Here is a 25,233-nt window from a genome sequence, read left to right as displayed (position 1 = left end):
AGATTTTTAAAAAAACATAACTTTATGAATAAATTGTTTTATTTAGTGCTCACATAAATACTACATTAATTATACAAGCTAGCTTCAACAAAATAAAGTGAAGATACCATATAAATAGTTTATCACTTGAACTCTAGTCTCGTAGATTTCTTTTCCTCTTCTTTTTCAACAACAAAATTTCCCAGATAATTATAAGAGGAATCCTTTAAAAATGAAGGTTCATCGGTTTTTTCAACTTCAGTATTGCGTTTCAGGTTGCTGAAAATATTCCCGGGGTTACCAACCCTTTTAGAAGTAGGAGATCTTAAACTTCTGAAGAATGTATCTGATTTCTCTGTAATGTCGTATATCTGTAGTTTACTAGGTGAAACCCATATTGCTTCATTACTCACATCTGCAACATTGTAGTCCACTGCTGCATTAGCAGAATAAAATGAACTTTCGGACTTATTGAAGTTATCGAACTTGTAGAATATAGGTTCAGATGGTTTTTGAGATGTGATGTTGTTTTTTTCAAATATGTCCCCGGTGTCAGTGGTCGACTCTCTAGTTGATGTATTATTTGTATCATCAAAAGACATATGAAAGAAACTGAATTCTAGCTCATCTAACAGAGGTGCTGAATGGACATTTTTACCATTTGATAAGGCAGTAGTTTCCACATCTTGTCCCTTTTCATCTGGAACTGCTTTTTCTATAGCTTTATTCGTATCTTTTGTTTGCCTTGGTTCTTTTTCTGGTTCTTTCTGACGCTCTTCTTCAAATGACTCAAAGGTCATTACTGGTTCCGTCCTTGGAGTATAGAATGGATTTTCTGACACGTCATCTTGAGAATGGAAGGATAGCTCTACTAATCTCGTATTAGCATTGTTCTGTAGAGGGGAAAAACTTGGAACATCGTTAATTGAGTTAATAGATCTTGATGCATCGCCTTTGCCTAAATCATTTCTTGACACTATTTTCGGTGGGGAGCTTTTAATCACATTGAAAACAGGGGAATTCCTAGGGCTTTTCGAGGTTTGTGGTCGAAGGGTTATATTTTCCTGGAAGTTAACTGGAATATGATTAGTTTTCAAAGTGGGTTCTTCTTGTTCTGGCACTTCTGCAGGAACTTCTAACGGCTTTGAAGTCTTGCAATTGTCATTCTTAGGCTTATTGATAGCATACTTCTCATTTAAGGAGACTTCGCTAGATAATCTTCTCCAATTAACAGTCTCATCAGAGTCGTCAAGAACTAAGCGCATTTCTTGGAAAAGTTCTGCGAACGATGGAGACTTCGTGAAGTTGATTTTAGGAAGTTCGAATTTATCAATCTTTGGGAATATAGGTGCAATACTTTCTTTCACAGCATTATTAACTTCCATGTCCGCTTCTTCTCCTATGATCTCAGATTTCTTGCCGATATCTGTTATTGATGTTGGTAACGAATAAACCTCGGAAACATTCCTTGTGTTTGGTTCAAGGCTTGAATAACTATTATTTTGTTCCACCATCTCATTGACGGTGTTTGGCAACACTTCAACATTCTGTTCTTCATTAAATTTCTCTGGTTGAGGCACAATTACGGGAGTCACAGTTCTATCTTTAGGAGGGACAGGTGGGCCGATAACGTCTCCGAATAAGTCATCGTTAAAGACTTGACTTTGTCTCGCTAATTCCTGTTGTTTATAAATGGCACCATCATGATATTCAGTTTCCGATTTCTGAGATGGTACAGGCGATTGGACATTTTCCATTTCCATGGAAGAAGGTGCGGTTGCAATTGAAGGTGAATTTGGAGGAGTAATCGATTCTGCATAAGGATTTTCAGTAGCAGCAGTATGGTACTGGTTGTTAATATTTTTGTTATGAACCACAGATCCAATTCTTTCTTCTGGTTTCTGCTCTACCACTTTCTTTGCAGATGTTTTTGGATATTGGTTTGAAGTCGTAATTTCAGTTTCTTGGTTAGTCTCGGTTGCTCGTTGTTTCTGTTGCTCCGGTTTACGTTTCCTAAATACGGAAAACAATTTTGCGAGGAAACTTCTCTTTTGGGCCTTCTTTGGAGTATTTTTAACTATTTCCCTTTTGTCCATCATTTTACGAGGAGGGGGTTTAGTTACCTTGGCATTTGTATTGACAGGTTGTATATCTTTAAGATCACTGACACTACTTCTAAACGTTGTTATTGTCCCATACGACTTTTCTTTCTTATGCATAGCATTAGATCCGTTATTTGAATCTGGTTGAGTAGCATGCTTTATAATAGACGCTGGTTTGGGAATATCAATTAAATTAAACCCATGACCTAGTTGCTTTGCTAATTGTTCATTTGCTCTCATCAGATCTTTAAAATATGGCGAGCTAAAAGAATACGTTCGGCTAGCATAGTTATCAATTAACTCCTTTGTCAGAACAGTTACTAATTCATCAACTGATATCTCAACTTCATCCGTTTCCCCGTTGGCCAACATCTTTGTCAATGTTACCTTTCCGTCGATTAGACTGGCAAAGAACGCTAAATCAATACCATGTTCCTCAACATAGCTTATATCTGGTGGATGATTTAAGAATAGTGTAAATCTAGATTTGATACTTTCGTCCTTGTAAGCTTCCAGCTCATGAGCAGTGAAGTAAATGTTAAAATTACTAGATGATGATTTAAAGAGATGGAAAGCTGTGACTTTGTCTAGAATAGCAGCTTTTGTGCATAACTCCTCGATATAGGACGCTTTCATCTTTGGAGATGCCAGTTTATAAACAAAATGTTGTGGGTTCTTCTCATCCATGAAAGTAAATGAAATAGCATTTTCCGTTGTTGTTGATACTAATATCTTGTTGATGTAACAATGAGATACAACTTGCAGTTTTGGAATTTTTGGAGGAAGAGCGACTTCATTTATTAGAGAATTCATCAGAACATCAGATATCAGTGGCTTGTTTTCTGCTTCCACGTAGTATTTCTCGGCGTCTACAACATTTAATATTACGATATAATCACTGAAGATGACAATAAGATCCCTTTTCTTGTTGTTGTCGATATCAATTACATCGAAAACCCCGACAATTCGTCTTTTTAACCATTTATATTGTAATTCTAAAGGCCAACCTTTAGCTAATTCTGTAAGAATCTTTCCTGAAGGAGTGAAAACACGAGTATTGTAAGCACTCATAGTTGTAGCATCCATCTTTCCAAATGAGTCAATTATTTCCATAACATTGTCAAAATCCCTTTTAGCTTCATTTTGACTTTCGGGTGTAGACCAAGATTTACTTTGCCACAGCCTTTCTAATATCAGCTTAATTTTCATCAACTTTTCCTGAGGTCCTTTGATAATAGTTTCTATTTTAATTTCCGTGTATATGTTACGGTTAGGAATGACATCTTTGAACTTTTGCAAGAATAGCTTTACATCCTTGGAGAAGTTTTTTGTAGCCGCCTCATGTCTTGAATAAGCTTTATAAAAATATGGAATGGTGATGCTGCAGGCCTTTAGCACTTCAACCGCACCATACGGTGTTGCTGATTTTAACGCATCGAGGAAAATACAATTGATCCTCGTTACTTCATCAATCGTAGGAGGGAATAATCTATTGAGTTTAGCGGCTGATAATCCAGGTATATCCTCATTTAGCACATCAATTCTTAGCGGTATTAGGAATTTCTGTAGAAAGCCAATTATGGAAAGGGTGAAATTTGACTGAAGCGTCAAAAGCTCCTGACATATAGAATCGATGAGTGGTTCGTCCTTTTCCTGTTGCTGATCGGGAGAGTATTCCGGAGATATGTAAACACGTTCTGTTTGTTCCGGAGAGTATTCCGTCAATGGATCGAATAATTGTTCCAATTGTTCGCCCAAATAATAAACAAGCTCATTGTTCGCATCTATTGTTTCTTGTTTGTTCTCATACACCACATCAACCATAAGAGATTGCACCGCTTTCTTATGCATCAATCCATGTAGCATGAGACTTTTCCCCAAATTCTTAGGTGTACAGTACTCCACGATTTTGCATGCATTCGCCAAATCGCCCGCATGTGTTTGATCATAATCGAACTTCAGTGCCACGCCATTAGTTATTTTTTTTACTTCTATCTCATCTAACGTTGCATACTTCTGCAAAAGGGAGCAAGCTAATACTTTGCGGACATTGGATTTTTTGTATTCGTCACTCAAATTGAGCACCGCTGGATAATACTCCGATTTTTCATTCAAGTTAACATGCTTGAAATGCGTTACTCCTAACTTATCTAAATAAAACACCCCGAATTTATTGGTCTCTGGATCCAGATACACGCATGCAAGGTAATGGCCCCATAACAGTGGGTCATTTCCTTGAAAAAACACACTCTTCTCAAAAATACTCAGCCATTCCTCATCAGTCTTTTCGCTGAAATCCGCATCTTTCGTCTTCCCACGTACCAAACTCAATGGAATCTCTATCTGCCAGTCAGATTCATCGTTCTGATATACAGATGAATTCTCACTGTTCTGATCCACGTTCTCCATCCTTCAATCCCCCTGTGGCGTGCTTCCTATGCTCTCTGTTCCTTTAGATATCCCTTTGTTTACATTAACTATTATAACTAATATCTTGATTAATTCTTTGTTTACAACTTTTCTTGAAATCATTTTTTCGATTTGATGCTTGGTGTTTTTTTTTATAAACACCAAATGTTCAGAAAATACCCGATACAGATAAGTAAATATACCGTACAGGTAGTGTAATTACACATTGTGTGTTACTCGAGAGAGGAATATGGAGTGAGAAAATTGTGATTGTTCAAGTGTAGAAATTCAGTGGCGTGCCCCTTCAAAAGAATGTGTCAAAGTTAAAGTATACTGGTGCGTGTGTAGGGTATTCGTATATAGTTTTTGCTACGACATTATTTAATTAACGGTTATTAGTGTTGAAAAAATGTTTAACGTGTAATAATGTCACTTCTAATATGGTAAGTAGTGCAACCGCAATTTAATACTTCGAAGTAAAGTTGGTGAGAAGATAAGGAAGGAGATCTAAGGATTGTGCAGGGATCTCTAGAGTAGACGATGAGTGTGAATCTGTACAATAAGCTTAATTCTGAAAACGGTTATAAGCTGTTGCAACTACCGAATGATCTTATAGAGGCTTTTGAGAAGGGACCTGTGAAGTTTAAGTCACTTTCCAATGAGAATAGCAATGTAGTATTGTGTTCTGAAGATAAAACATGGCTGCTGAAGCAACGAAATCATTCTAATACGGTAATGTTACTACGAGAATTTGCACCAAATGCTACCATAGAGGCGGAAGTAGCAGAAAAGGTCAACACATTTGGGCTACCAAAACCTACTGCAGATTGGGCAGGGTTCACGACTCTAGACAGTGAACTTGAGCCAAAACTAGTCAGTGGAAGCATTGATGTTACTCAATTGGATATATATGATGGTACGGATGTGCCATTGACGCGTAAACTATCGCTCGAAGAATTCAAAAATATGTGTCCATGCTCAGAGAAAGAATTTACTGAAAAATGGTTTGACGTTGCAGGTTGCGTGGTTGATGGTTCGGCATGCCTTCTTTCTGAACGGTTCATGCTGAAGGCTCTTCACATTATTCTAATTACTTGCATGGCAGAGAGTTTTGACATTAATGAATTAAGCATAGACAAAGTAGTAGATGCTTTGCAAAAGGACACAACTGACGGAAAGCCCAATGTTTACACTAAAAATGTTATCACCACAGTGATCAGAAAATTTAGTTCACCAGCTGCTTCCGAAGACGGATATTTCAAGATTAATATGCCGCTAGTTGCCAAGTGGTATGGTGTGTCTGCGCTTAAAATATATGCTAGCAAAGAACCAATCTCGGAGCAAGAATTTATGGTACAATGGAAGGCCCAGTTCCCACCGTATTTCCATTGCGATCTGGACATATGTATGCTACGTGGCTATTTTGTTAGACCTCTTAAGGACAAAATCAGATATATCTCAAAGGACACTCTATCTCCAGATCCTAAAGAACGATTCAAGCAATTGTTTCACTGGCAAAGTGTATGGGAACTGGACGACATGGTACCTTACATTCAAGAGCTAAATACGAAGAATCTGAAACCGGACGTGTTTGTTATGAAATACGCTAGACGTAAAAGAGTTGGTAACAAATTCATAATCAGTGCAAGGTAAAAAGGTGGTGCAGAAGGTTAAGTACCGTTATTACATTTCGTTAGTTAATTAATTATAAAAAAAAAAATCGTGTTTTTATCATCATAATAACATTACTGTTCTTACTCTCAATTAATGAATATGCTTTTTTCTCTGTGTGTTTGTCATTAATGTCTACAACTACTGCTACTGTCTATTAAATGGCCTATGTCTGAACAACAAGAAAATGCTGGCTAAAATAGTGAGTGCACGGTTTCATAGACACCCAAGAAAATGGCACCACCGGCACTGATCCACATCGTTCTAGGTCCGACACCACGGAAGAACACAGAAACACCCTCTTCCTTCAGCATGTTCCTAGCCAAATGCAGCGCTGAAACAGACTTGTGATGCAACATGATTCTCGTTTTCAAGACGTCAAGGGGCGTAGTAGCTGCAGCGGCAATACCACCCGCAATGCACCCGCATACAGACCCCTGCCATGGAGCCGCATGATCCTTGCCTTGCACTTGCGCCCACTTCTTCTTTAGGTACTCGTAAAGTGGGAACTGAATGCACGTAAACGGAATCTCTCTCATTATAGTGGTGGACCAGCCACGATACAGATTTCTCCTCAAACCTTCCCCATTCTCATTCCGGAGTAACTCCTGTAAAGTCTGCCACGACGAATTCGTCTTGTGTGTTTGTGTTCGCTGCTTGATCACCTCCGCTGGTACACGCACCATACACGCAGAAATCTCACCAACACTGCTCGAAAACATATGCGAAACTGTGTCTGCCAACTGTTCATCGCCCTCCGGCAACATCCTCCCGATAATTGGACGAGACCAGCACTTCATGGAGTCGTAAGCAACAAAGAAAAGCGACGCGCTTGGCGCACTCGCAACAACTGCGCTTCCAAGCCCACGGTATACACCTTTGTACCCACCGTTCGCGAAAAACCCGCCCTTTGCCTGAAGCCTTGTCTTCAAAGTATCAATTGGGAAAAATGCAAGATCTGTGGAGGTTCCAGCAGCGGCACCGCTCACCAATGATGCAATAAACATATGCGAGTCCATTATGTCCTTCTATCTCTGTTTTTTTTTTTTATTTCCGCTGCTTCTTGACCTCAATCCCACGCAATGATCCCCAGCCTCAGCCCTCTATTATTCGACTACCGCTACTACCTTTGCTGATGCCACTCAATTGCCAGAAATACAACACCTCTAGAGCCTTAACTCACCTTTATTAGTCCATCACAATCGCAGATACAGGTGCATTTCGCATCATATTCTGAACTAATGAGAGCTCTCTCTAATGCTGAAAAAAAATCTCGAAGCAGCGAATGCGAATTCCATGGTTTTGCGAGTTAAGTCCGGTTCCTCGGCCGCTAGGGACGGTTTTCTGAAAAATTTGAAATATTCCATGAAATATAAAATTCAGAAAACAAAAAGTGAGTTAAATTGGAAAGCTGCATAAGATAGAGTTGACTAATAGGCAAATTTGGGGAAAAGAAGAGAGAATAAGCTTTGGTATTAGTGTTTGAAAGAGACTAAATAGGTGATTTCAGTGCTAGAGGACCAGGTATAGCCATTGAACAAGCCAAGAGAGTAAATAATGTTGAGGAATATTGGTATGATGCGAGTAGTACCCGTTTTGGGTGGTAGGGTTCCCTATGCGATGAGGAGAGCGAATGGGTTGCAGAAGTACGTCAGGACGTATGCTAGTGCGAAAGTTGCGTTGAAGGATGATTTGGCGCTAGAAACACATACAGACACACAGGCAGCAGCTATCGAGCAGGCTAATGAGAGAGCAGCAGCGCACCCTGAGGTTTTGGAGAGTGGGGTTACGTCTTTGCAGCACGCTTACCGGGAGTCTGGGGACTACGGTACCAGGCCTATCTATCTTGACATGCAGGCCACGACGCCTACGGATCCTAGAGTGCTTGATACAATGTTGAAGTTCTACACTGGGCTATACGGGAACCCACATTCCAACACGCACAGTTATGGGTGGGAGACCAATAAGGAGATTGAGACGGCAAGAAAATATATAGCAGACGTGATCCGTGCGGATCCTAAGGAGATTATATTCACGTCTGGCGCGACGGAATCTAATAACATGGCGTTGAAGGGTGTTTCCAGGTTTTACAAGAAGACTAGAAAGCATATCATCACCACAAGAACGGAACACAAGTGTGTCTTGGAGGCTGCTAGAGCCATGAAGAACGAGGGATATGAAATCACCTTCTTGAATGTCGACGAACAAGGTTTGATAAATTTGAAGGAGTTGGAAGAGGCTATCAGACCAGACACCTGTTTGGTGTCCGTCATGGCCGTCAATAACGAAATCGGTGTTATGCAACCCTTGGCCAAAATCGGTGAGATTTGCAGAAAACACAAAGTATATTTCCACACAGATGCTGCCCAAGCATATGGTAAAATCCCAATCGATGTGGATGCAATGAAGATTGACCTATTGTCTATCTCCTCACATAAGATTTACGGTCCAAAGGGTATCGGGGCCCTTTACGTTAGAAGAAAGCCAAGAGTGAGATTGGAACCATTGATCTCCGGTGGTGGTCAAGAAAGAGGTTTACGTTCCGGTACGTTGGCTCCACCTTTAGTTGCAGGCTTTGGTGAAGCTGCTAGGCTAATGAAGAAGGAATATGACAATGATTCCGCTCACATCAAGAGACTATCTGACAAACTAATGAAGGGCCTACTGTCTATCGACCATACTATCTTAAACGGTTCACCTGACCATCGTTACCCAGGCTGTGTTAATATTTCTTTTGCATACGTTGAAGGTGAATCATTACTAATGGCTCTAAGAGACATCGCTTTAAGTTCTGGCTCCGCATGTACTTCTGCATCATTGGAACCATCTTACGTTTTGCATGCATTGGGTAAAGATGATGCACTAGCTCACTCGTCCATTAGATTTGGTATTGGTAGATTCACAACTGAGGAAGAAATTGACTATGTGATCAAGGCAATTACAGAAAGAGTAGAATTTTTGAGAGAACTTTCTCCATTGTGGGAAATGGTGAAAGAAGGTATTGACTTGAACTCTATTGAATGGTCTGGTCATTAAAAAAACCATAAACAGAGCTTCTAAATACTCTGTTTTTTTTTTTTTTTGTTACTTGTTTGTTGTTGTTTTTTTTCTCTCGTTCAGTGACGGAAGCCTTTCTCTGCCTTGAACAACCCCCTTTTCGATTATATTCCCCTTACAACTAAACATCTCATGATTCAGTTTAGTCATGTTATCTTTTGAAATAATAGAGGGTATGCGATCGCTTGTTCATGCATTAGCAATCGTTTAAATTGGCTATCCACCCTTCTATATTCTCGATATAAGATATGCATACGCTTAATAACGATTTTGTAAAATGTTATATTATATTCCTGTTTATGTCCACAGATATCTTCTCTATTAATTTGTGATTATCTGCAATGTTACTTTTTGAGAGTGATTGTTTAAAGATATATATATATATATATATGACATGATCTTAGGATAACCGGAACCTAGTTTATGTGCATTGTATATAAGCTAAACATCAAAAGGGCGTATCAGCATTGAATTATTTCGTAATAAAAGGGTGTAATATTAGAGTCAAAGCCTTATGCCAAAATCTCCTTTACAGCCTTTGCAACAGCGTCACCAACCTCCGTGGTAGAGTTGGAACCGCCTAGATCGCCAGTTCTGATTCCAGAATCCAAAACTTTTCTAACGGCTTCTTCAACGGCTCTACCTTCTTCCACTAGATCTAGGGAAAGTTTTAACATCATAGCTGCAGATAGAATTGTTGCAATTGGGTTGACCTTATTTGCTGGTAAGTCGGGTGCAGAACCGTGACATGGTTCGTACAAACCGAATGCTTTGTTGGTGTCTGGTAGCGAGGCCAAAGAAGCGGATGGTAGTAAGCCCAATGAACCTGGAATGACGGAAGCTTCATCAGAAATGATATCACCAAACATGTTATTCGTAATAACTATACCATTTAACTTGGTTGGAGACTTGACGAGGATCATAGCAGCGGAATCGATCAATTGATGTTGGACGGTCAATTGAGGGAACTCATTCTTGATGGTTTCTTCTACTGTTTTTCTCCACAATCTAGATGATGCCAAGACATTTGCTTTATCCAATGACCAGATTGGTAAAGGTGGGTTGTGTTGTAAAGCTAAAAATGCAGCCATTCTGGTGATTCTTTGAACTTCTGGTACACTGTACTTTTCAGAATCCCAAGCAACACCATCACCTTCATCTTCCTTCCTCTCACCAAAGTAGATACCACCCACCAATTCTCTAACGACAACAAAGTCAGTTCCCTTGGCGTACTCAGGTTTCAATGGAGATAGATCAAGCAAAGAGTCTGAAGCAAAATTACAAGGCCTCAAGTTAGCGTATAATCCCAATTCCTTTCTGATCTTCAATAAACCTTGTTCAGGTCTAACGGAACCTGTACCCCACTTTGGACCACCAACTGCACCCAATAATACTGCATCAGCTTTCTTGGAAGCTTCCAAAGCTTCGTCTGGCAATGGCACACCAGTAGCATCAATTGCAGCACCACCAATCAAATGATGTTCAAAATTAAACTTGATAGAAGGGCGTGCTTCTGAAATAGCGTTCAAAACTTTGATCGCTTCATTGGTAATTTCAGTACCGACATGATCACCTGGTAAGACAACGATATTCTTTGACATGTTTTATTATGTGGTTGATGGAGTGTAGTATATTAGGGCTTTTGGACTGCTAATGTGTTTCCCTTAAAGTTAAGAAGGATACAAATTGTTCGGTTTAAAAGTTATGGCCTTGAAGTGAAATCAATATTTGTATATTTATATTAAAAAGAAGAGATAGAAATGCCTTTATGATCATCAAGGCACTTCACGAAGGTCATGTAAACGGTTCTTTGGCTATATGACTCTTCTCAACTTAAAATCAGGTATAACTAGCTAGTGGGTTTTTTTTTTTTTCAAAAAACTGATGTAGTCAGGCCCGGAACCGGTCTAGTATCAATTACGGGCGCTCTTGAAGACGTGAGAAAGGGAAGAAGAAAAAAGCGGGCCGTTGTAAATATGGAAGAGTTTTTGTACACGTGATTGAAAGGTTCAGCAGGCTGAGTGGAACAAGGTAACAACCAGCAACAAAGGATACGGCGCTGGAATGGTAAGGGAATTCTGCTTGGAGAAAGATTATTACTATAATGACTGTTTTGTTACATAAATCTAATGTACAATGAATAAGCGTTTAAAATAAAAGATGAAACTAAGAGTAGCGAATAGGTATTTCAGTTCAACTTTGAGATCATGGCATCGATGTCGACTTGAATAACTGGAGCAGTGGCTGCGTTCGAGATTTGACGAGTCTTTTTGTCCTGTTCACGGGACTTCAACTTGTTCAAACGGGAAATGGCACTGAAACCGGATACCTCTCTGTTCAACTTGAATGGCAATAGGAAGAAGGTGCATTTAGCGAAACTTTCGCCTAAGGTTGAAATTTCGTGAATGATATCTTCGATACAGATAATACCTTCGCTTCCCAATTTTTCTTCGACAATATTGTTATCGTTAAGAATAATTTCCTTTGGTTCCTTGTCTTCTGGTCTCTGCCACATTATTCTGGATCTCTTTTGGATCAAAGAACGGATTGATGCTGGGGATGGTTGACCAATAACAATGTAAGGGGACACAAGTTTCAACAATGGATACACGTCTTTCGTCAACTTTATGAACACACCGGTATTTAGCTCGACAAGTCTCAATAATGTTAGAACCTTGAATGCCTTGGCTGGAATCTTAACTGCAGTAGGTCCCTTCACTCTAATCACAAACAACAATGTTGGTTCGCCGTTATACACGATCTTTTCTCTCAACAAACCGTCGTCTTCTTCGTCGTCTTCATCCACATCAACAAGTTCATCCTCGCCATTTGCAGAGTCCTTTGTCCTCTCTGTGATGCGCAAGATGAAGTTTCTGTCTGAGGGCACATGGGACAGGTCCTTGATGGTCTTCTTGTTTTCCAAATCTCTGATTCTTCTGATTCTAGTCTTTTCTCTTTCGGTAGCCAAAGAAGTGGCAACTATAGACTCCGCTCTGACAAATCTGTTCTTCTTGCTGCGCTTGCGCTTCTCTTCTTGTTCCTTCTTCTTCTTAGCCAACTCCTGCTTTTCTAGTCTGGTACGGTCAGCATTTCTTCTCTTTCTCAAAAGAATCTCTGGGTTCGAGTTTAGAGGTTGAGCTTGAGCTTGGGACATGACGGTCTATATGTTATGCTATTATACTTCGCTGGTTGCTCGCACGACTGCCTAACTGTAAGAATTGCTAATTCAGTCTTAGTTTTAAGAACCTACCTCATCTCATCTCATCTCATCTCATCGCACTTTCTTTGTTCTAAAATTTCAACATTTCAAACTCTCTCAAACTGTCGCTTCTTTTTTTTTCCTCTCTCCCACTCTGAATTGCTTTGTTTCGGTCAACACCCCAGAACAGCCGTAGGGATGGGAAGGCTTTTCGAAAGAAGAAAAAAAAAAACCAAAAAATACAAAACCAACTCAGAGAAGGAAAGAAAAAAAAAAATTAGTTTGGATTGAAAAAAAAAAAAAAAAAAAAAAAAAAAAAGAGAGAGAAATATTTCTACCACGTGTCTTTCACGTGATTGTCTACAAGGCATCGTTCTATTCTATTTATCTATTTCCTGATTCATTCACTCATTCATCTCACTTCGTTTTGTTCGCATTTATTTTTTCCGCAGGGCTCTCCATCGATTTCCCAAAAGAACAAGAATCTACCGCCTCCCACAGTTGCCTTTCTCACCACAAAACACTTGGCGGAAGATAGTAATAATGAAAAAATCCTCTCCGGTCACACTCTCGAGCCACACATGACTGTAGTCCTAGGTGATGTTCGTTGTCGTACACAAATGCCAGCATTCCAATCCAATCCAAATCGTTTCTTTTATCCATGATACAGGCAACCGAACCACCTGAGTTACCGAGACAATACTCCGGTCCGTACTTGCTTTTCTGATAGGTAAAAAGAAACGATATAAGTTTCTCTGCGGTTCACATAACATTTTCGGCAACTGATTCGAACCTCTGTAAGGAAAAAAAAAAAAAATGAAGCTCGAACCACAGAAACACCCACAGCGACTTCGAGCGAAGATTTTAATTTTCAGATTTCAGATTTCAGATTCATTAAGATCTCAGCTCCAAAAACACACTAGGTGAAAAAGAAGAGAAGGGCTGCTGTTAAAATAGAGTAGCAGTTCGAGGCACGCACTCGTCATTAGGTCGCCTTCAAACGTTCGACAGCATAAATCTGCATGTGCATGCGCTTATCGCTTGGTTTCTGTTTTCGTTCTCTGGTGGCCATCCTCTTCTTCATCTTCTTCTTCCCGTTCTACTTGTTCTTCTTCTTTTTTTTTTGTCGTCGGTTTTCGATTTGGATTTCCTTCTGGAATAGAATTTTATTTAACATCAATATTTGATATATTAAATAGTAAAGATCGAATCTGAAAACGAAGAATCAAGATATAAGAAGTTTATCGGGTAGTCAGCACGGAGTTATTTAGGTACTGATTGACGCAACTACTCAGGCAAGTTCAGACCTTGGTGTTTTCTAACCTGCTATTCTCCTATTTTGTGTGGGATTTGGCCGTGCTTGGCTGTGATATCGGTCTCTGTTTTCTTTTCTTTTTTGTCATACTATTGGTACACCTTTCGCTCGTTAGTTGGAGCTAATTGAACCAGAGTCGTTAGCGTATACATCCCAGTTTGTTTTCACCCTTTTTCATCAGAAACGCCCGCGAACTACACAGTTGACTCTTCGCAGCTGAGAAACATCAACTTTATTCACTCCTTTTACAACAACATATTCATTCCTTGAATCTCACTCACACTCGTTTAAATTTACACTAGGAACACCACCCACACACACACGCACACATACGCACACGCGCACTTCAAAAAAAAATGTCATCGCAACAAGAGCAATGGGTAAACCACCAAAATACACTGCTTCAGCTGGCTTCCGCCTCTGCCATTAATCCTCCAATGATCCCTAGACCTGAGTCATCACAATCAAATTTGAACCTTTCGTCAACTGCTTCAACAGCTCAATTGCATCACATGTTACAACACTCATTGTATCCTCCTCACCCACCTCCTCCAGGCCAGCTGACCCATTTGCACAGTAGTTCTCCGGTAAACATGAGTAATACTCCAACTTCGCACCCAAATGCAAACTCAGGCTCAAGCTCAAACGGTGGTATTAGTTCTCATCCCGGTAACGCTAATATTCAATACTCCCAGGGTTTTTTGCCGAACTCTCTTCCTCCAATTACGGACCCCCTCTCTGGTGGAGCAGTCAATCGTCAATCTCCCCAGCCTCAGCAGCAACAGCAACAGCACCAGCTTGCTCAACAGCTTCCACAACATCATCATCAACAACAACACCATCATCCTCATCATCAACAACAACAGAGACAAAGTGTTGTCAGATCAATGACGCCTATTTCGGTAATGTCTTCAAATGGCGTTCTCTCTTCTCTTCCAAATCAAGTGTATCACTATCAGCATATTCAAGACATGCAACAACATCAACAACATCAACAACATCAACAGCAGCAACAGCAGCAACAACAGCAGCAGCAGCAGTTTATGTTACAAGATCCAAACTTAAGATTGAAGAAAAGGAAGGCCGAAGAAGTGACTCAATCTGTGCAGATGGGCGCTAAGGGTGGTTCAAAAAGAACCACTCAAGAAAACATTTTGAAACTGGTCGCACTTAAGAATAAGGATAAACCATTAAGCGAATATGCATCTATAGTCAGAAGTGCAGAAATACAGGTGCTTAATATGGATGCTTCTACACATGCTAAGTCAGAAATTCAAACAGCAGAACAACACAGAGAACGTGAAAGGCAAGTTTATGCGTTAATCTGGCTGATGAACAGCTGCATTACTGACGCCGAATCATATGTTCCAAGAGGAAGGATATTTGCCCAGTATGCAGCTTCATGTGCTCAAAATCAATTAAAGCCTCTATCGCAAGCCACTCTAGGTAAATTAATTCGGGCCTTGTTCCCATACCTCAAGACTAGAAGGCTTGGTATGAGAGGTCAATCAAAATATCATTATTGTGGATTAAAACTGGTAACAAACCTCGTTGCCCCAAATGATCTAACACCAAATACTTCTTCTGCAAATGACACTCCTGGCACCATTGTATCTAATAGTGGAACAGCTTCTAGTCAGTCGAATGCTGATAATATTACCATTAAATATGAAAGCGAACCTCAAGGCTCTCTAGATTCTCAATCAGATAACAGCGCTGCAATGAAAAGTATACAAACGGACGAGATTTTGGGAACAACTTCGAACTCTTCTGAGAATTCACTCAATAATCTTTCCGGTACCATTTCTTTGGGTTCGCATAACATTAGCGAACAGGATAATAATGTCAAGATTGTCACCTCCTCGGCTTCGGATTTTAACTTATACTACGATGAGGGATATGCTCTGTTACCGGATTTCTTTGCTGTTACCTGTGAGTCCAAAGTAGAGTTACCAATTAAATTCCCTGATCTACAAAAATATTTACCTCTCAACCAAAGCATTGATCCAGATATCGCATCAAGTGTGAATTCGCTATATCAAGTTTATTGTAACACTCTCTTTGAGAACATTCGTTTTATGAAATTTGACGATTTATTAGCCACTCTACAATCTTTTTCATCGGGATCAATATCCTCGCAAATGTACAATCTATTCATTTCTGAAGAACTTTATGAATGGGTTCGTCAATCAGACCTCTTGACCCACAGGGCATTGACTAAAATGCTTTCGAGTTTAATTGTTGACTTTGACGAAGTACCTGATGTGGTTTTGAACAAGTTGTCTGATTTCTCAAATGATTACTTGAATACAGTTGAGCAATCCACAATGGATCTCCCACTGCCTATGGTTACCTCAAAAAAGAATATTGCACATTCATTCGCGCTTTTGGTTAAAAGGCTTGTTAAAGTGATAGAAGCAAGCAAAAACCTAGCCAATGTTTTGAGCAAACAAGAAAATAGACTTTCGATGATGTATGGTTGGGAACAGCATGTTAGAGTATCATCCATAGTCAATCAAGAATTTTCCTTTTTCAACTATCCATCTTTAGAAAAGGATATACAAGAGTTGTTCTCCATACAGCTTTTGGAACTGCTAAAGAAAAACGATGATGAATTCGACTTGATACAGTTTGTTAAATCAGTGTTCCAAACTTTATCTCGCAGAAATGTACCGGCAAGGCTTTTAGTGTTAGCTTTTAACTCTCTTACATCAGCTTTTGTCAAAGAAATCTCTTCGAAATCTACCGACAGTTTCGGATTATGGTGGATGTTCAAGACCTTCCTTGACGAATGGGTATTCTGGTATGCGGAAGCCGGTGGATTTTTGAAGGAATGATGCTGCTCTAACTTAGACCTTCACCACACAATGTGTTTTTTCTGGCATGGCTCTTACCTTTAATACCTACTCTAATTTACCCATCCTCTACACATTTTACATTTTTTGTTTTGTCATTGTTTGTGGTTTTGATTTTTGTTCTTGTTTCGACTTCTTTTGTTCCTCTCTCCCTCTCTCCCTTTCCACTGACACACACACACCCTTTTAATGTTTATGCCATGGTACTCATGGTGGCTATCCTTGACAGAATTTGTTTTCATTATTGTTACCTATTTGAAATCCTACAAAATAACAATAGAGTTGACAATGAAAATAGAGATGATAAAACGCTTGCGCACATAGATCGATTTCTCTCTCTTTCTCTTTCTCCTGTTGTGATTTTTTTTTCTACCCAAGTGTGTCAGTATATGTTTATCGCGTCATAGCCAATGTAATAATAGATAAAGAAATATTTATATTCGCAGTTTTGATCTTTTTACCTTAATGTTCAAACGCTTCTTTTTACGTGATTGTAAGTTGTTATATGATTATATTATAGTACAAAGAGAGGAGAAGAAGGAAGACAAAATGGTGTGTATGAACCCCAGGTTCAAACATCATTTAACGCAACGCAAACGGCGCCCTTGTGATGCCCTCCATATTGCCTTACAATCTCGCTGGTGGAAAGGTCCCACAACCGTACATAGTGGTCGGAACAAGCAGTGACCAAGTAGGCACTGTCAGCGGAAAACGTACAGTCCCAGACCCATCTTTGATGTCCATCCAAAGTGGTTTCTAACTGGTAGTTATCCTCTATATTCCACACCCTTGCTGTGTGATCCGCAGAACATGTGGCTAAATGTTTCACGTCCGCTGAAAGAAGCACTCTTGTAATATACTTGGTGTGCGATTTGAACTTCGTCACCGGTTCTAAAGTAGATGCATCCGTATGATGTGGCATACGCCACACATAACAATTCCCCTTGTTATTCCCTGCAACCAACATCGATCCGTCGCTCGCAACAGACAACGACTGCAATGGGGTATTGTCCTCGGGGGTCAGCTGATTTGTGCACTGATTCTCCCCAAGGTCCCAGATCCTGATATTCCCGTCCTGGTCGCACGAAATCAGCTCCCCCTGATTAGGATGAATCGCCACCTCGTTCACAGGAGCGTTATGCTTGTAATTCCTCTGCACAGAAGGTGACCGCACGTCCCACACCTTGATGGTCCCGTCCTCGCTCGATGATACCATCCATCGATTCTCCTGTTGAAACGCAATCGAAGTCACGTTACCCTTGTGACCCTCGAACGACGAAACTGGATTTGGATTATTCGATCTAATATCGTATAGTCGCACATGCAAGTGTCCAGCTGCAGCCAGATACTTCTTATCGGAAGTGATCTCCAATCGATTCACTTGTGAGTCCGCATGCTGAATTGTGCGCGAGCAAACCCCGGTCAAAGCCTCCCAGAACCTAATCGTGTGGTCATATCCTGCACTAGCAAGAATAACAGACATCTTTGGGGCCTGTCTAACGATGAAATGCTAGCTCATTGGCCAAACAATAACCAATCCTCTGTTTCTAAACCATTGCGTCCATCCAGACAAAGTATGGCCGCACTCATATGCACGCATATTATTACATTTACTTTCTTTCTTTCTTTCTTTCGTTGTTTCGTTCTTTTCCATGCTGAATTTCATATCACGTGCCTAGCACGTGATTTCGGTTTCTTTCCAGAACTATCGAAGTTCTAGAAGGTTCTAGGGGAAACTTACAGGACGCGACCAGGGAAATGAATGGAAAACAGCACAGAATGGCAGATGCAAAGACAAGAAATGGTATATAAAGGAAGGAGCAAAGTTTCAAGAGGAGTTTTTCGTTTATAGGGAGGGATAAATGTGACGGAGTTGATCAATTGAGTTGATTGGTAGTTGGGAGTGGATTCGCATTGTGAGTAAGAAGCATATATCTACTCGAAGACTATTTAACCAAGCGATAAAATAGTTGATTATCAAGAGCAAACAAGCTATCGAGCAAATAAGCGAAGTAAAATGGTTAAAGAGACTAAGTTATACGATTTGTTAGGAGTTTCGCCTAGTGCAGGTGAGGCAGAAATTAAGAAAGGGTACAGAAAGGCAGCTTTGAAGTACCATCCAGATAAGCCAACTGGTGATACTGAGAAGTTCAAAGAGATTTCTGAGGCATTTGAGATTCTTTCTGATCCTCAAAAGAGAGAAGTTTACGATACATATGGTTTAGAGGCTGCTAGGGGCAATGGTCCTCAATTTGCAGGTGCTGGTGGTCCAGGAGGCGGTGCTGGGTTTGGTCCCGGTGGTGGATTTTCTTCTGGTGGACATGCGTTCTCGCAAGATGACGCATTCAACATCTTTTCTCAATTCTTTGGCGGTGGAGGCGGAGCCTCTCCATTCGGGTTTTCTGCTAGCGGCGGGTCCGGTGATGACTTTGGTTTTGGAGGTAGTAGCTTCCATTCTTCATCTGGTGGGATGCCTGGAGGTATGCCAGGTGGGATGCCGGGCGGAATGCCGGGCGGAATGCCTGGTGGATTCGGTGGCAGACAGCAAGCCAAGCCAGAAGAAGAAACAGTCCAGGTTAATTTGCCTGTGTCGCTAGAAGACTTGTTCAGTGGTAAGAAGAAGTCCTTCAAAATTACAAGAAAGGGAGCCGGTGGTGTCTCGGAAAAGAAACAAATTGATATCCAGTTGAAGCCAGGTTGGAAGGCAGGCACTAAGATCACCTTCAAGGGTGAAGGTGACTATAATCCAAGAACTGGTGGTAGACAAACTATGCAATTCGTGCTACAAGAAAAACCACATGAATTCTTCACCAGAGAAGACAACAACTTGGTTTATACCCTACCATTGAGTTTCAAAGAATCTCTATTGGGCTTTTCCAAGCAGGTTAAGACAATCGATGGAAGGACAATTCCAATCACAAGATCTCAACCAATACAGCCAACTCAGACTTCAACCTACCCTGGCCAAGGTATGCCTCTGCCTAAGAACCCATCCCAAAGAGGTGATTTGATCATTAAGTTCAAGATCGACTACCCAACTTCCTTGACTCCTCAACAGAGACAAGCTATCATGGAAAACTTCTGAACTCTTCAAAAGAGAAAAATAGAATAAAAAAAATTATAAAAATATAAAGGACCCTTCATTTCTTCCAAATATCATTTAATTTGTTTTTGTTTTAATTTCATTTTGACTACTTCTTGTATTTCAATTCACACATACGCCTAACCGAACTGCTTTTGGCATTGTTTTTATCATCATTATCTTTTTTTTTTTTCATCTTCTTCTTTCTACTTCATTTGACTACGGTCACCAATGTTTAATAACTAAGAGACGAAATAAAACTGCCCCTAACATTGTACACTAACATCACCTTCCCAAATAGAGGATGAAAACGGTGAATTGACTCTAAGAAGCTTTCCCAACATATTATTTTTCCCCCATAAGTAGTATTATTGCATTGAAAGCCTCGCTTCGATTCTCATTCAAATCATCAGAACCTTTTACATAAGAAACAAAACTGCAATTATAGAAATGAATTGAAATGAAATGAAAACAAAGAATTCACAATGTGATTTCGTACTTCTTCGTGATCTCCTTTTTGCCTCTAAACTGGATCTCAATTCTCAAAATTGAGTGGCTGAATGTTCTCATGTAGTGTTTGGTTTACTACGTCTCTGCCTCTCTGCAAGCCTTAATACCTTCACAGTGAACGTTTTTTGAGTTTAGGTTAAATTTGGAGACCTCGAAGACTACCCATATATACTTACGCTACACGACCCGCATATATATGTATGTATGATCATTTAACTTATGATTAATCTTAATCATCAGGACAAAACAAGTATTGTTAACGGAATACGCCTTGATTTTCTTCAGTAATTAAAAATATTCTACAGTACATAACTTAAGTTACAAGCTCTCCATGCATTTTCAGATATGATTGATATTAAGGATTGCTTTATTTCTTTGACTTCTTCTTCTTTTCAGAAGATTCGTCATCGTCCGCTTTTCTCTTCTTTTCCTTCTTTTCCTTCTTTTCTTTCTTCTCCTTCTTGTCCTTCTTTTCCTTCTTTTCCTTCTTTTCTTTCTTTTCCTTCTTCTCTTCGACTTCTACCTTGGACTCAGTCTTTGGTTCTTCCTTTGCTTCCTCCTTTGCTTCCTTCTTCTCTACTTCCTTGATCAATGGTTTATCTTCGGACTTTGGAGCTGGAGCTGGGGCTTCGGCATTCTCAAGGGAGACGTAGCTCTTCTTCCATTCTTCTGGGGTATTTTCGTTGGTACGACCATATTTATCTAGTTTACCATCAGCCTTCATTTGCTTCTTCTTTTGGGCGATTGGACCTAGACCCCATCTTCTTGGATATAGATCTCTTTCCATGATACATCTCTTAACCTTGGCAACAACACCGTGATCACAAGTAGCTAAATCAACAGTGGACATCTGTGCAATGGCAACAGCAATGGCTTCACCCTTAGTAGTGATCAATACAACTTCATCATACAATTCGATACCTTCTTCGTAACGTAGTAGACCTGGAATCATTAGTTTAGCACCGTAACAGACAGCGTTAACGGCAGAGTCCTTAACAACAATTCTCTTGTAGCCAACTAATAGAGTTTCTAGTGGTTGGATGATTTTTCTCAAGTAGGATTCATCTCTTGTGTTGTCGTATACCCATTGAGCATCCATAACATCATGCAAAGTGACTAGGTTATCGTTTTCAGATAGAGCACCAGATCTAACACGACGCAATTCTTGCATGTGACCACCAACACCCAAAAGCATACCCAAGTGGACACACAAGGTTCTCATATAGGTACCAGCTTCACAGGATGCCCAGAAAACACCCAAGTTTCTCTTGTTGTCAAATTCAATCATCTTGGAATCATAGATGGTACGGACACGCAATTGACGCTTAACAGCAGAGATTAATGGAGGTCTTTGGAACAAAGCACCAGTCAAATTTTCTAGCGCTCTACCAAGTTCCTTGTCATCCTTCAAAGCATCATGTAATCTAACAATACACACATACTCCTTACCAGCACCTTGTTGAGATTTGACTAATCTGGTAGCTCTGTCGATACAAACAATCAAACAACCAGTAACCTTAGGATCCAAAGTACCCGAGTGACCAGTTTTTTCACAACGCAAAATACGCTTGATCCAAGCAACAACTTCGTGGGAAGATGGGTTAGATGGCTTATCTAAGTTAATCACACCAGAACTGATGTAGGACTTCAAGTCTCTCTTCAAAGGAGATGCACCAGCTGGGATAGGAGTGTAATGACCGCTTCTAACCAACAACTTGTCGTAATCCTTCAACAACAAAGGCCATTCGCTAGTATTACTAGTTGGAGATACATTCTCCGGCTTGATGATAAATTCGTCAGACATTATTTCCTGTTGTTATTGGTTTGTTCAAAGACTAAATTTAACTGTCAAATCCAACCTTCTTGCCAACAACTAAATAGATACATTGGAGTAATAACTTCCTTGTAGAAAGCTCATCTCAAACTCATCTCATCTCATCGCTTCTTTCGTCAAATTTTTCCAGATAGAAAATTTTCAAAAAGTAGAAAAAGAAACGTTCTCCGGGTAATGCATCATATGATTTAGCCTACTGTTGGTTAGCCAGGGCAATGTGTACACAATTCGGACTCGGATAACAACGACAATAGCATTATTTAAGTTCCATGACATCCAAATTATACATAAGGATATATATATATACATTAATAATTGTCCAGTTATAAACCATCCGGCAAACAAAAAATTTGGACTAGTGTGTGTGTATTTTTTTGGGGGGCTCAAAGGTGCTCGTTTAGCTCTACGTTGCTGAGCAGGTTGCATAAGTGGAATCTGTCGGCCTTTCAGTAGTATGTGGTAGCTCCAACGAAAATTCCATCGAGTTTGGTGAGTTTTTAGATTGTTCCTGACACTTCTTCCACTCACGAAGTTTCTTGATTATCTGTTTAGCATTACTTTTGCCTTTGTAAAGTCGATTATTGACATTAACTTCCCTAAGTTCAATCAAGGAGTCGTTGAAATCTTTCCTACGAAGTGAGAAGTATTCAACATCCTCATTTTCTATATTTTTATTACTGTCTAGAGCGGGATATCCAATTGGTCTGTGATTTGATGCAGATTTGTATTTGGATTCTTCAGAATCACAATGAGAATCGATAGATGTGTTCGACAATATTGTCTCTTTGACACTTTTAAACATTGCTCTTTTCTTTGTAAAATACCTAAGGGCCTTGTTGGAGGATATATTCTTATTATTAGACAAGGCTTGAAATATAGATTCTGCTTTCAATGTAACTTTTAACGCGTTATTCAACGTATTTTCATACTGTCTTTTATACTTTTTTATCTCATCGTTGTAGATGTCCGTCTTCTTCTCCAACTCGCTTCGCATAGCTTCCAAACGTTTCTTAAACTCCAAATCGAAAGCTCTCAGAGCGTCCCTCTTCTGCTCAATGGTTTTTTCGTACTTGGCAGCTAAAATAGTGTTTTCTTTGCTCAATGTAGCTACTTTTGTCTCAAGGAAGTTGAGTCTATTAGTAGAATTTTTTCGCTTGGCATCCTTATTATGAATTATTGAGTCTAATATATCAATACGGTTTTTCAATTCTAATATTTCTTCTTCATTCGCCATTAAAGCTTGTTCGTAATCTGATTTTTCCCAGATATCCAATACTCTACGTCTTTCATTGAGTGAGATAGAAGCCAATTTAGCAATCTCATTTTCATGCTTTACTAATGACAACTCCAATTCTCTAGTTTTCTTTTCAACCTCTTTGTTTAACAGATAGTTATCTGATTTTAAAGAGTTAATTATAACGTTTTTTTTTGTTATAACGTCCTGCAGGCAGTGGTAAGCATGAGCAACAGCTCTTAACGACTCATTTTCTCTTTCAAGTATCCTGCAATTGTCGGCATAAAAATCCAATTGATCTCTAAGAGCATCCTTCTCCGCACAACTTTCTAAATCCAGGGCCATATTTTGTTGAATAGTACAAAAATAATCACAGATAGCATTTAAGTACACCATCAAAGAATCAATTCGATACTTTGTGTCATCCTTCCATTCTTGATAGAAATCTTGACTAAAAAAGTTTTTTAAAACACCTGTCATGCCAACCATCGCATTATTTACCTCCTCAAAAGTCTTGTCGTTGTGAGATTGTTGTTGGGCTATTTCGATTTTTAAATTTTCTACTGTGCGCTCTAGTTCGTTTAGGTTACTGACATGAATCGAAGCCAAATTATGAAACTCTCTGTTTTTCATTTCATAAATTCCTGCATCAATCAAGTTCTGCTTTTCTAACTGTTTGGCCGTCTCCTTTATCCACTTATTTTCTTCTAATCCATTATTGATAATACTCCAGAAGAAGTTAAGGAGTTTGGATAAGCATGGATGCAAACACGCTAGGGATAAACGTAAATCGTTACACTGCTTGAATTCTTCTGGAGCGCCCATTAACTCAAATAGAGCCACTACTTTTTCTTTAATATCACAGTCTGTAAACGGTATAGGACCAAGCTTTGAAATTTCCTCCCAAGATTTATCTATAGCTTGCTCGGCAGTACCTCTGTTTTTGGCATTAATCAATATCCCATTTTTTCTTCCAGAGACATTGTTTATTTTTCCTCTCTCTGTTGCAGATGGGGGCATATTAGAATCATATTCCTGTAAATCATTCTCTTTTGATGGAGCAAACTCAACCTTCTTCTCCTTTTCCTCCTTTTTTGATCTAAATGATTTATCATGTATGATCGGTACTCGAGTTGTGTTCTCCTTACTATTTGATATCCTTATCTTTTCTAGACAGCTTGGTTCATGGATATTGAATGTATCGGGGTTAAACTGACATTCTTGGGCAACACCTTCATAGCTAAACTCTACTGAATTGGAAAGTTTGTGTGCTACACTAGAGCATGTCTCTACGTAGCTTTTATAGTCTTTATCCTTAGCTAGAAGCCTTTCAATCACTGAAAGTTTATTCAAGAATTCATCTGAAGATTTTGAAGTGACTGATTGTAATTCAGGAGTTTCGGTATTCTTTTTTGGCGGTGATTCTATATTCACTATACCTTTCAGGTTTTTAGATGTCACTTTCCTGGTTGTCAGAACATGTGTGCTCAATCCCTTAGACTCTGTTACACTGTCATCGTTCACAGAGGTGCGCAAAGATGGGATACTGGAATCTGATCTAACTGAAGAATAAGAGATAATTTTAATAGCTTCTTTACTCTCTGCAGATTTAGAGCCTTGTTCAAAAGCCATATCTGATGTATTTATTAGAGATGGGGATTCTACCTCTGAATTTTTCTTCGAACATTCCGACTTATTGCTACTACCTCGAAGTTTTGATAGAGTTGAACCTGCAGATCTAATTTTCCGTTTCAACCATCCATCCTTATCTGAAATATCTGCTGTTGTAGGACAAAATGGACGAAAGGATAATAGTTTGTCATCATCATTTTGTTCAATCATACAATCTTTTGATTGATTTAATTTCTGAACTTCATTTTCTAAAGTTTTAAGAGGTTGCATAACACCTTTCCTCTATAAATATATGCTTTTTGTCCTTTGGTTTATGCTTGTAAAATGGTTTCCTGCTTCTTAGACCTAAAAACT

At 39.5% G+C, this 25,233-nt stretch overlaps 11 protein-coding genes across 11 annotated transcripts; 4 read left to right on the top strand and 7 right to left on the bottom strand.

Moving 5' to 3' along the window:
* Positions 1–122: 122 nt before the first annotated feature.
* On the bottom strand, positions 123–4,490 carry BUD3 (Bud3p; the record flags this gene model as incomplete). The annotated part of the gene is made up of 1 exon (XM_022818110.1): positions 123–4,490. The coding sequence occupies one exon, from the start codon at positions 4,488–4,490 to the stop codon at positions 123–125; it is 4,368 nt and encodes a 1,455-aa protein (XP_022674810.1).
* Positions 4,491–5,030: 540 nt separating this feature from the next.
* DCC1 (Dcc1p) lies at positions 5,031–6,143 on the top strand (the record flags this gene model as incomplete). Its single annotated transcript, XM_022818109.1, has 1 exon — positions 5,031–6,143. One exon carries the CDS (start codon positions 5,031–5,033, stop codon positions 6,141–6,143), a length of 1,113 nt encoding a protein of 370 aa, XP_022674809.1.
* Positions 6,144–6,355: 212 nt separating this feature from the next.
* PET8 (Pet8p) lies at positions 6,356–7,180 on the bottom strand (the record flags this gene model as incomplete). The annotated part of the gene is made up of 1 exon (XM_022818108.1): positions 6,356–7,180. The coding sequence occupies one exon, from the start codon at positions 7,178–7,180 to the stop codon at positions 6,356–6,358; it is 825 nt and encodes a 274-aa protein (XP_022674808.1).
* Positions 7,181–7,718: 538 nt separating this feature from the next.
* On the top strand, positions 7,719–9,197 carry NFS1 (cysteine desulfurase; the record flags this gene model as incomplete). The annotated part of the gene is made up of 1 exon (XM_022818106.1): positions 7,719–9,197. One exon carries the CDS (start codon positions 7,719–7,721, stop codon positions 9,195–9,197), a length of 1,479 nt encoding a protein of 492 aa, XP_022674807.1.
* Positions 9,198–9,730: 533 nt separating this feature from the next.
* On the bottom strand, positions 9,731–10,819 carry LEU2 (3-isopropylmalate dehydrogenase; the record flags this gene model as incomplete). The annotated part of the gene is made up of 1 exon (XM_022818105.1): positions 9,731–10,819. The coding sequence occupies one exon, from the start codon at positions 10,817–10,819 to the stop codon at positions 9,731–9,733; it is 1,089 nt and encodes a 362-aa protein (XP_022674806.1).
* A 587-nt stretch (positions 10,820–11,406) lies between these two features.
* Positions 11,407–12,372, bottom strand: RLP7 (Rlp7p; the record flags this gene model as incomplete). The annotated part of the gene is made up of 1 exon (XM_022818104.1): positions 11,407–12,372. The coding sequence occupies one exon, from the start codon at positions 12,370–12,372 to the stop codon at positions 11,407–11,409; it is 966 nt and encodes a 321-aa protein (XP_022674805.1).
* Positions 12,373–14,088: 1,716 nt separating this feature from the next.
* On the top strand, positions 14,089–16,569 carry RFX1 (Rfx1p; the record flags this gene model as incomplete). Its single annotated transcript, XM_022818103.1, has 1 exon — positions 14,089–16,569. One exon carries the CDS (start codon positions 14,089–14,091, stop codon positions 16,567–16,569), a length of 2,481 nt encoding a protein of 826 aa, XP_022674804.1.
* A 589-nt stretch (positions 16,570–17,158) lies between these two features.
* On the bottom strand, positions 17,159–18,070 carry LST8 (TOR complex subunit LST8; the record flags this gene model as incomplete). Its single annotated transcript, XM_022818102.1, has 1 exon — positions 17,159–18,070. One exon carries the CDS (start codon positions 18,068–18,070, stop codon positions 17,159–17,161), a length of 912 nt encoding a protein of 303 aa, XP_022674803.1.
* A 534-nt stretch (positions 18,071–18,604) lies between these two features.
* On the top strand, positions 18,605–19,672 carry SIS1 (type II HSP40 co-chaperone SIS1; the record flags this gene model as incomplete). Its single annotated transcript, XM_022818101.1, has 1 exon — positions 18,605–19,672. The coding sequence occupies one exon, from the start codon at positions 18,605–18,607 to the stop codon at positions 19,670–19,672; it is 1,068 nt and encodes a 355-aa protein (XP_022674802.1).
* Positions 19,673–20,546: 874 nt separating this feature from the next.
* Positions 20,547–21,983, bottom strand: CBF5 (pseudouridine synthase CBF5; the record flags this gene model as incomplete). Its single annotated transcript, XM_022818100.1, has 1 exon — positions 20,547–21,983. One exon carries the CDS (start codon positions 21,981–21,983, stop codon positions 20,547–20,549), a length of 1,437 nt encoding a protein of 478 aa, XP_022674801.1.
* Positions 21,984–22,416: 433 nt separating this feature from the next.
* Positions 22,417–25,149, bottom strand: KLMA_20477 (chromosome segregation ATPase; the record flags this gene model as incomplete). The annotated part of the gene is made up of 1 exon (XM_022818099.1): positions 22,417–25,149. The coding sequence occupies one exon, from the start codon at positions 25,147–25,149 to the stop codon at positions 22,417–22,419; it is 2,733 nt and encodes a 910-aa protein (XP_022674800.1).
* Positions 25,150–25,233: the final 84 nt, after the last annotated feature.

This window comes from Kluyveromyces marxianus, chromosome 2 (assembly GCF_001417885.1).
Source record: "Kluyveromyces marxianus DMKU3-1042 DNA, complete genome, chromosome 2".
NCBI lineage: Eukaryota > Fungi > Ascomycota > Saccharomycetes > Saccharomycetales > Saccharomycetaceae > Kluyveromyces > Kluyveromyces marxianus.
Note: the sequence above shows the minus strand (reverse complement) of the source record. Positions and strands in the feature narration are given on the sequence as shown.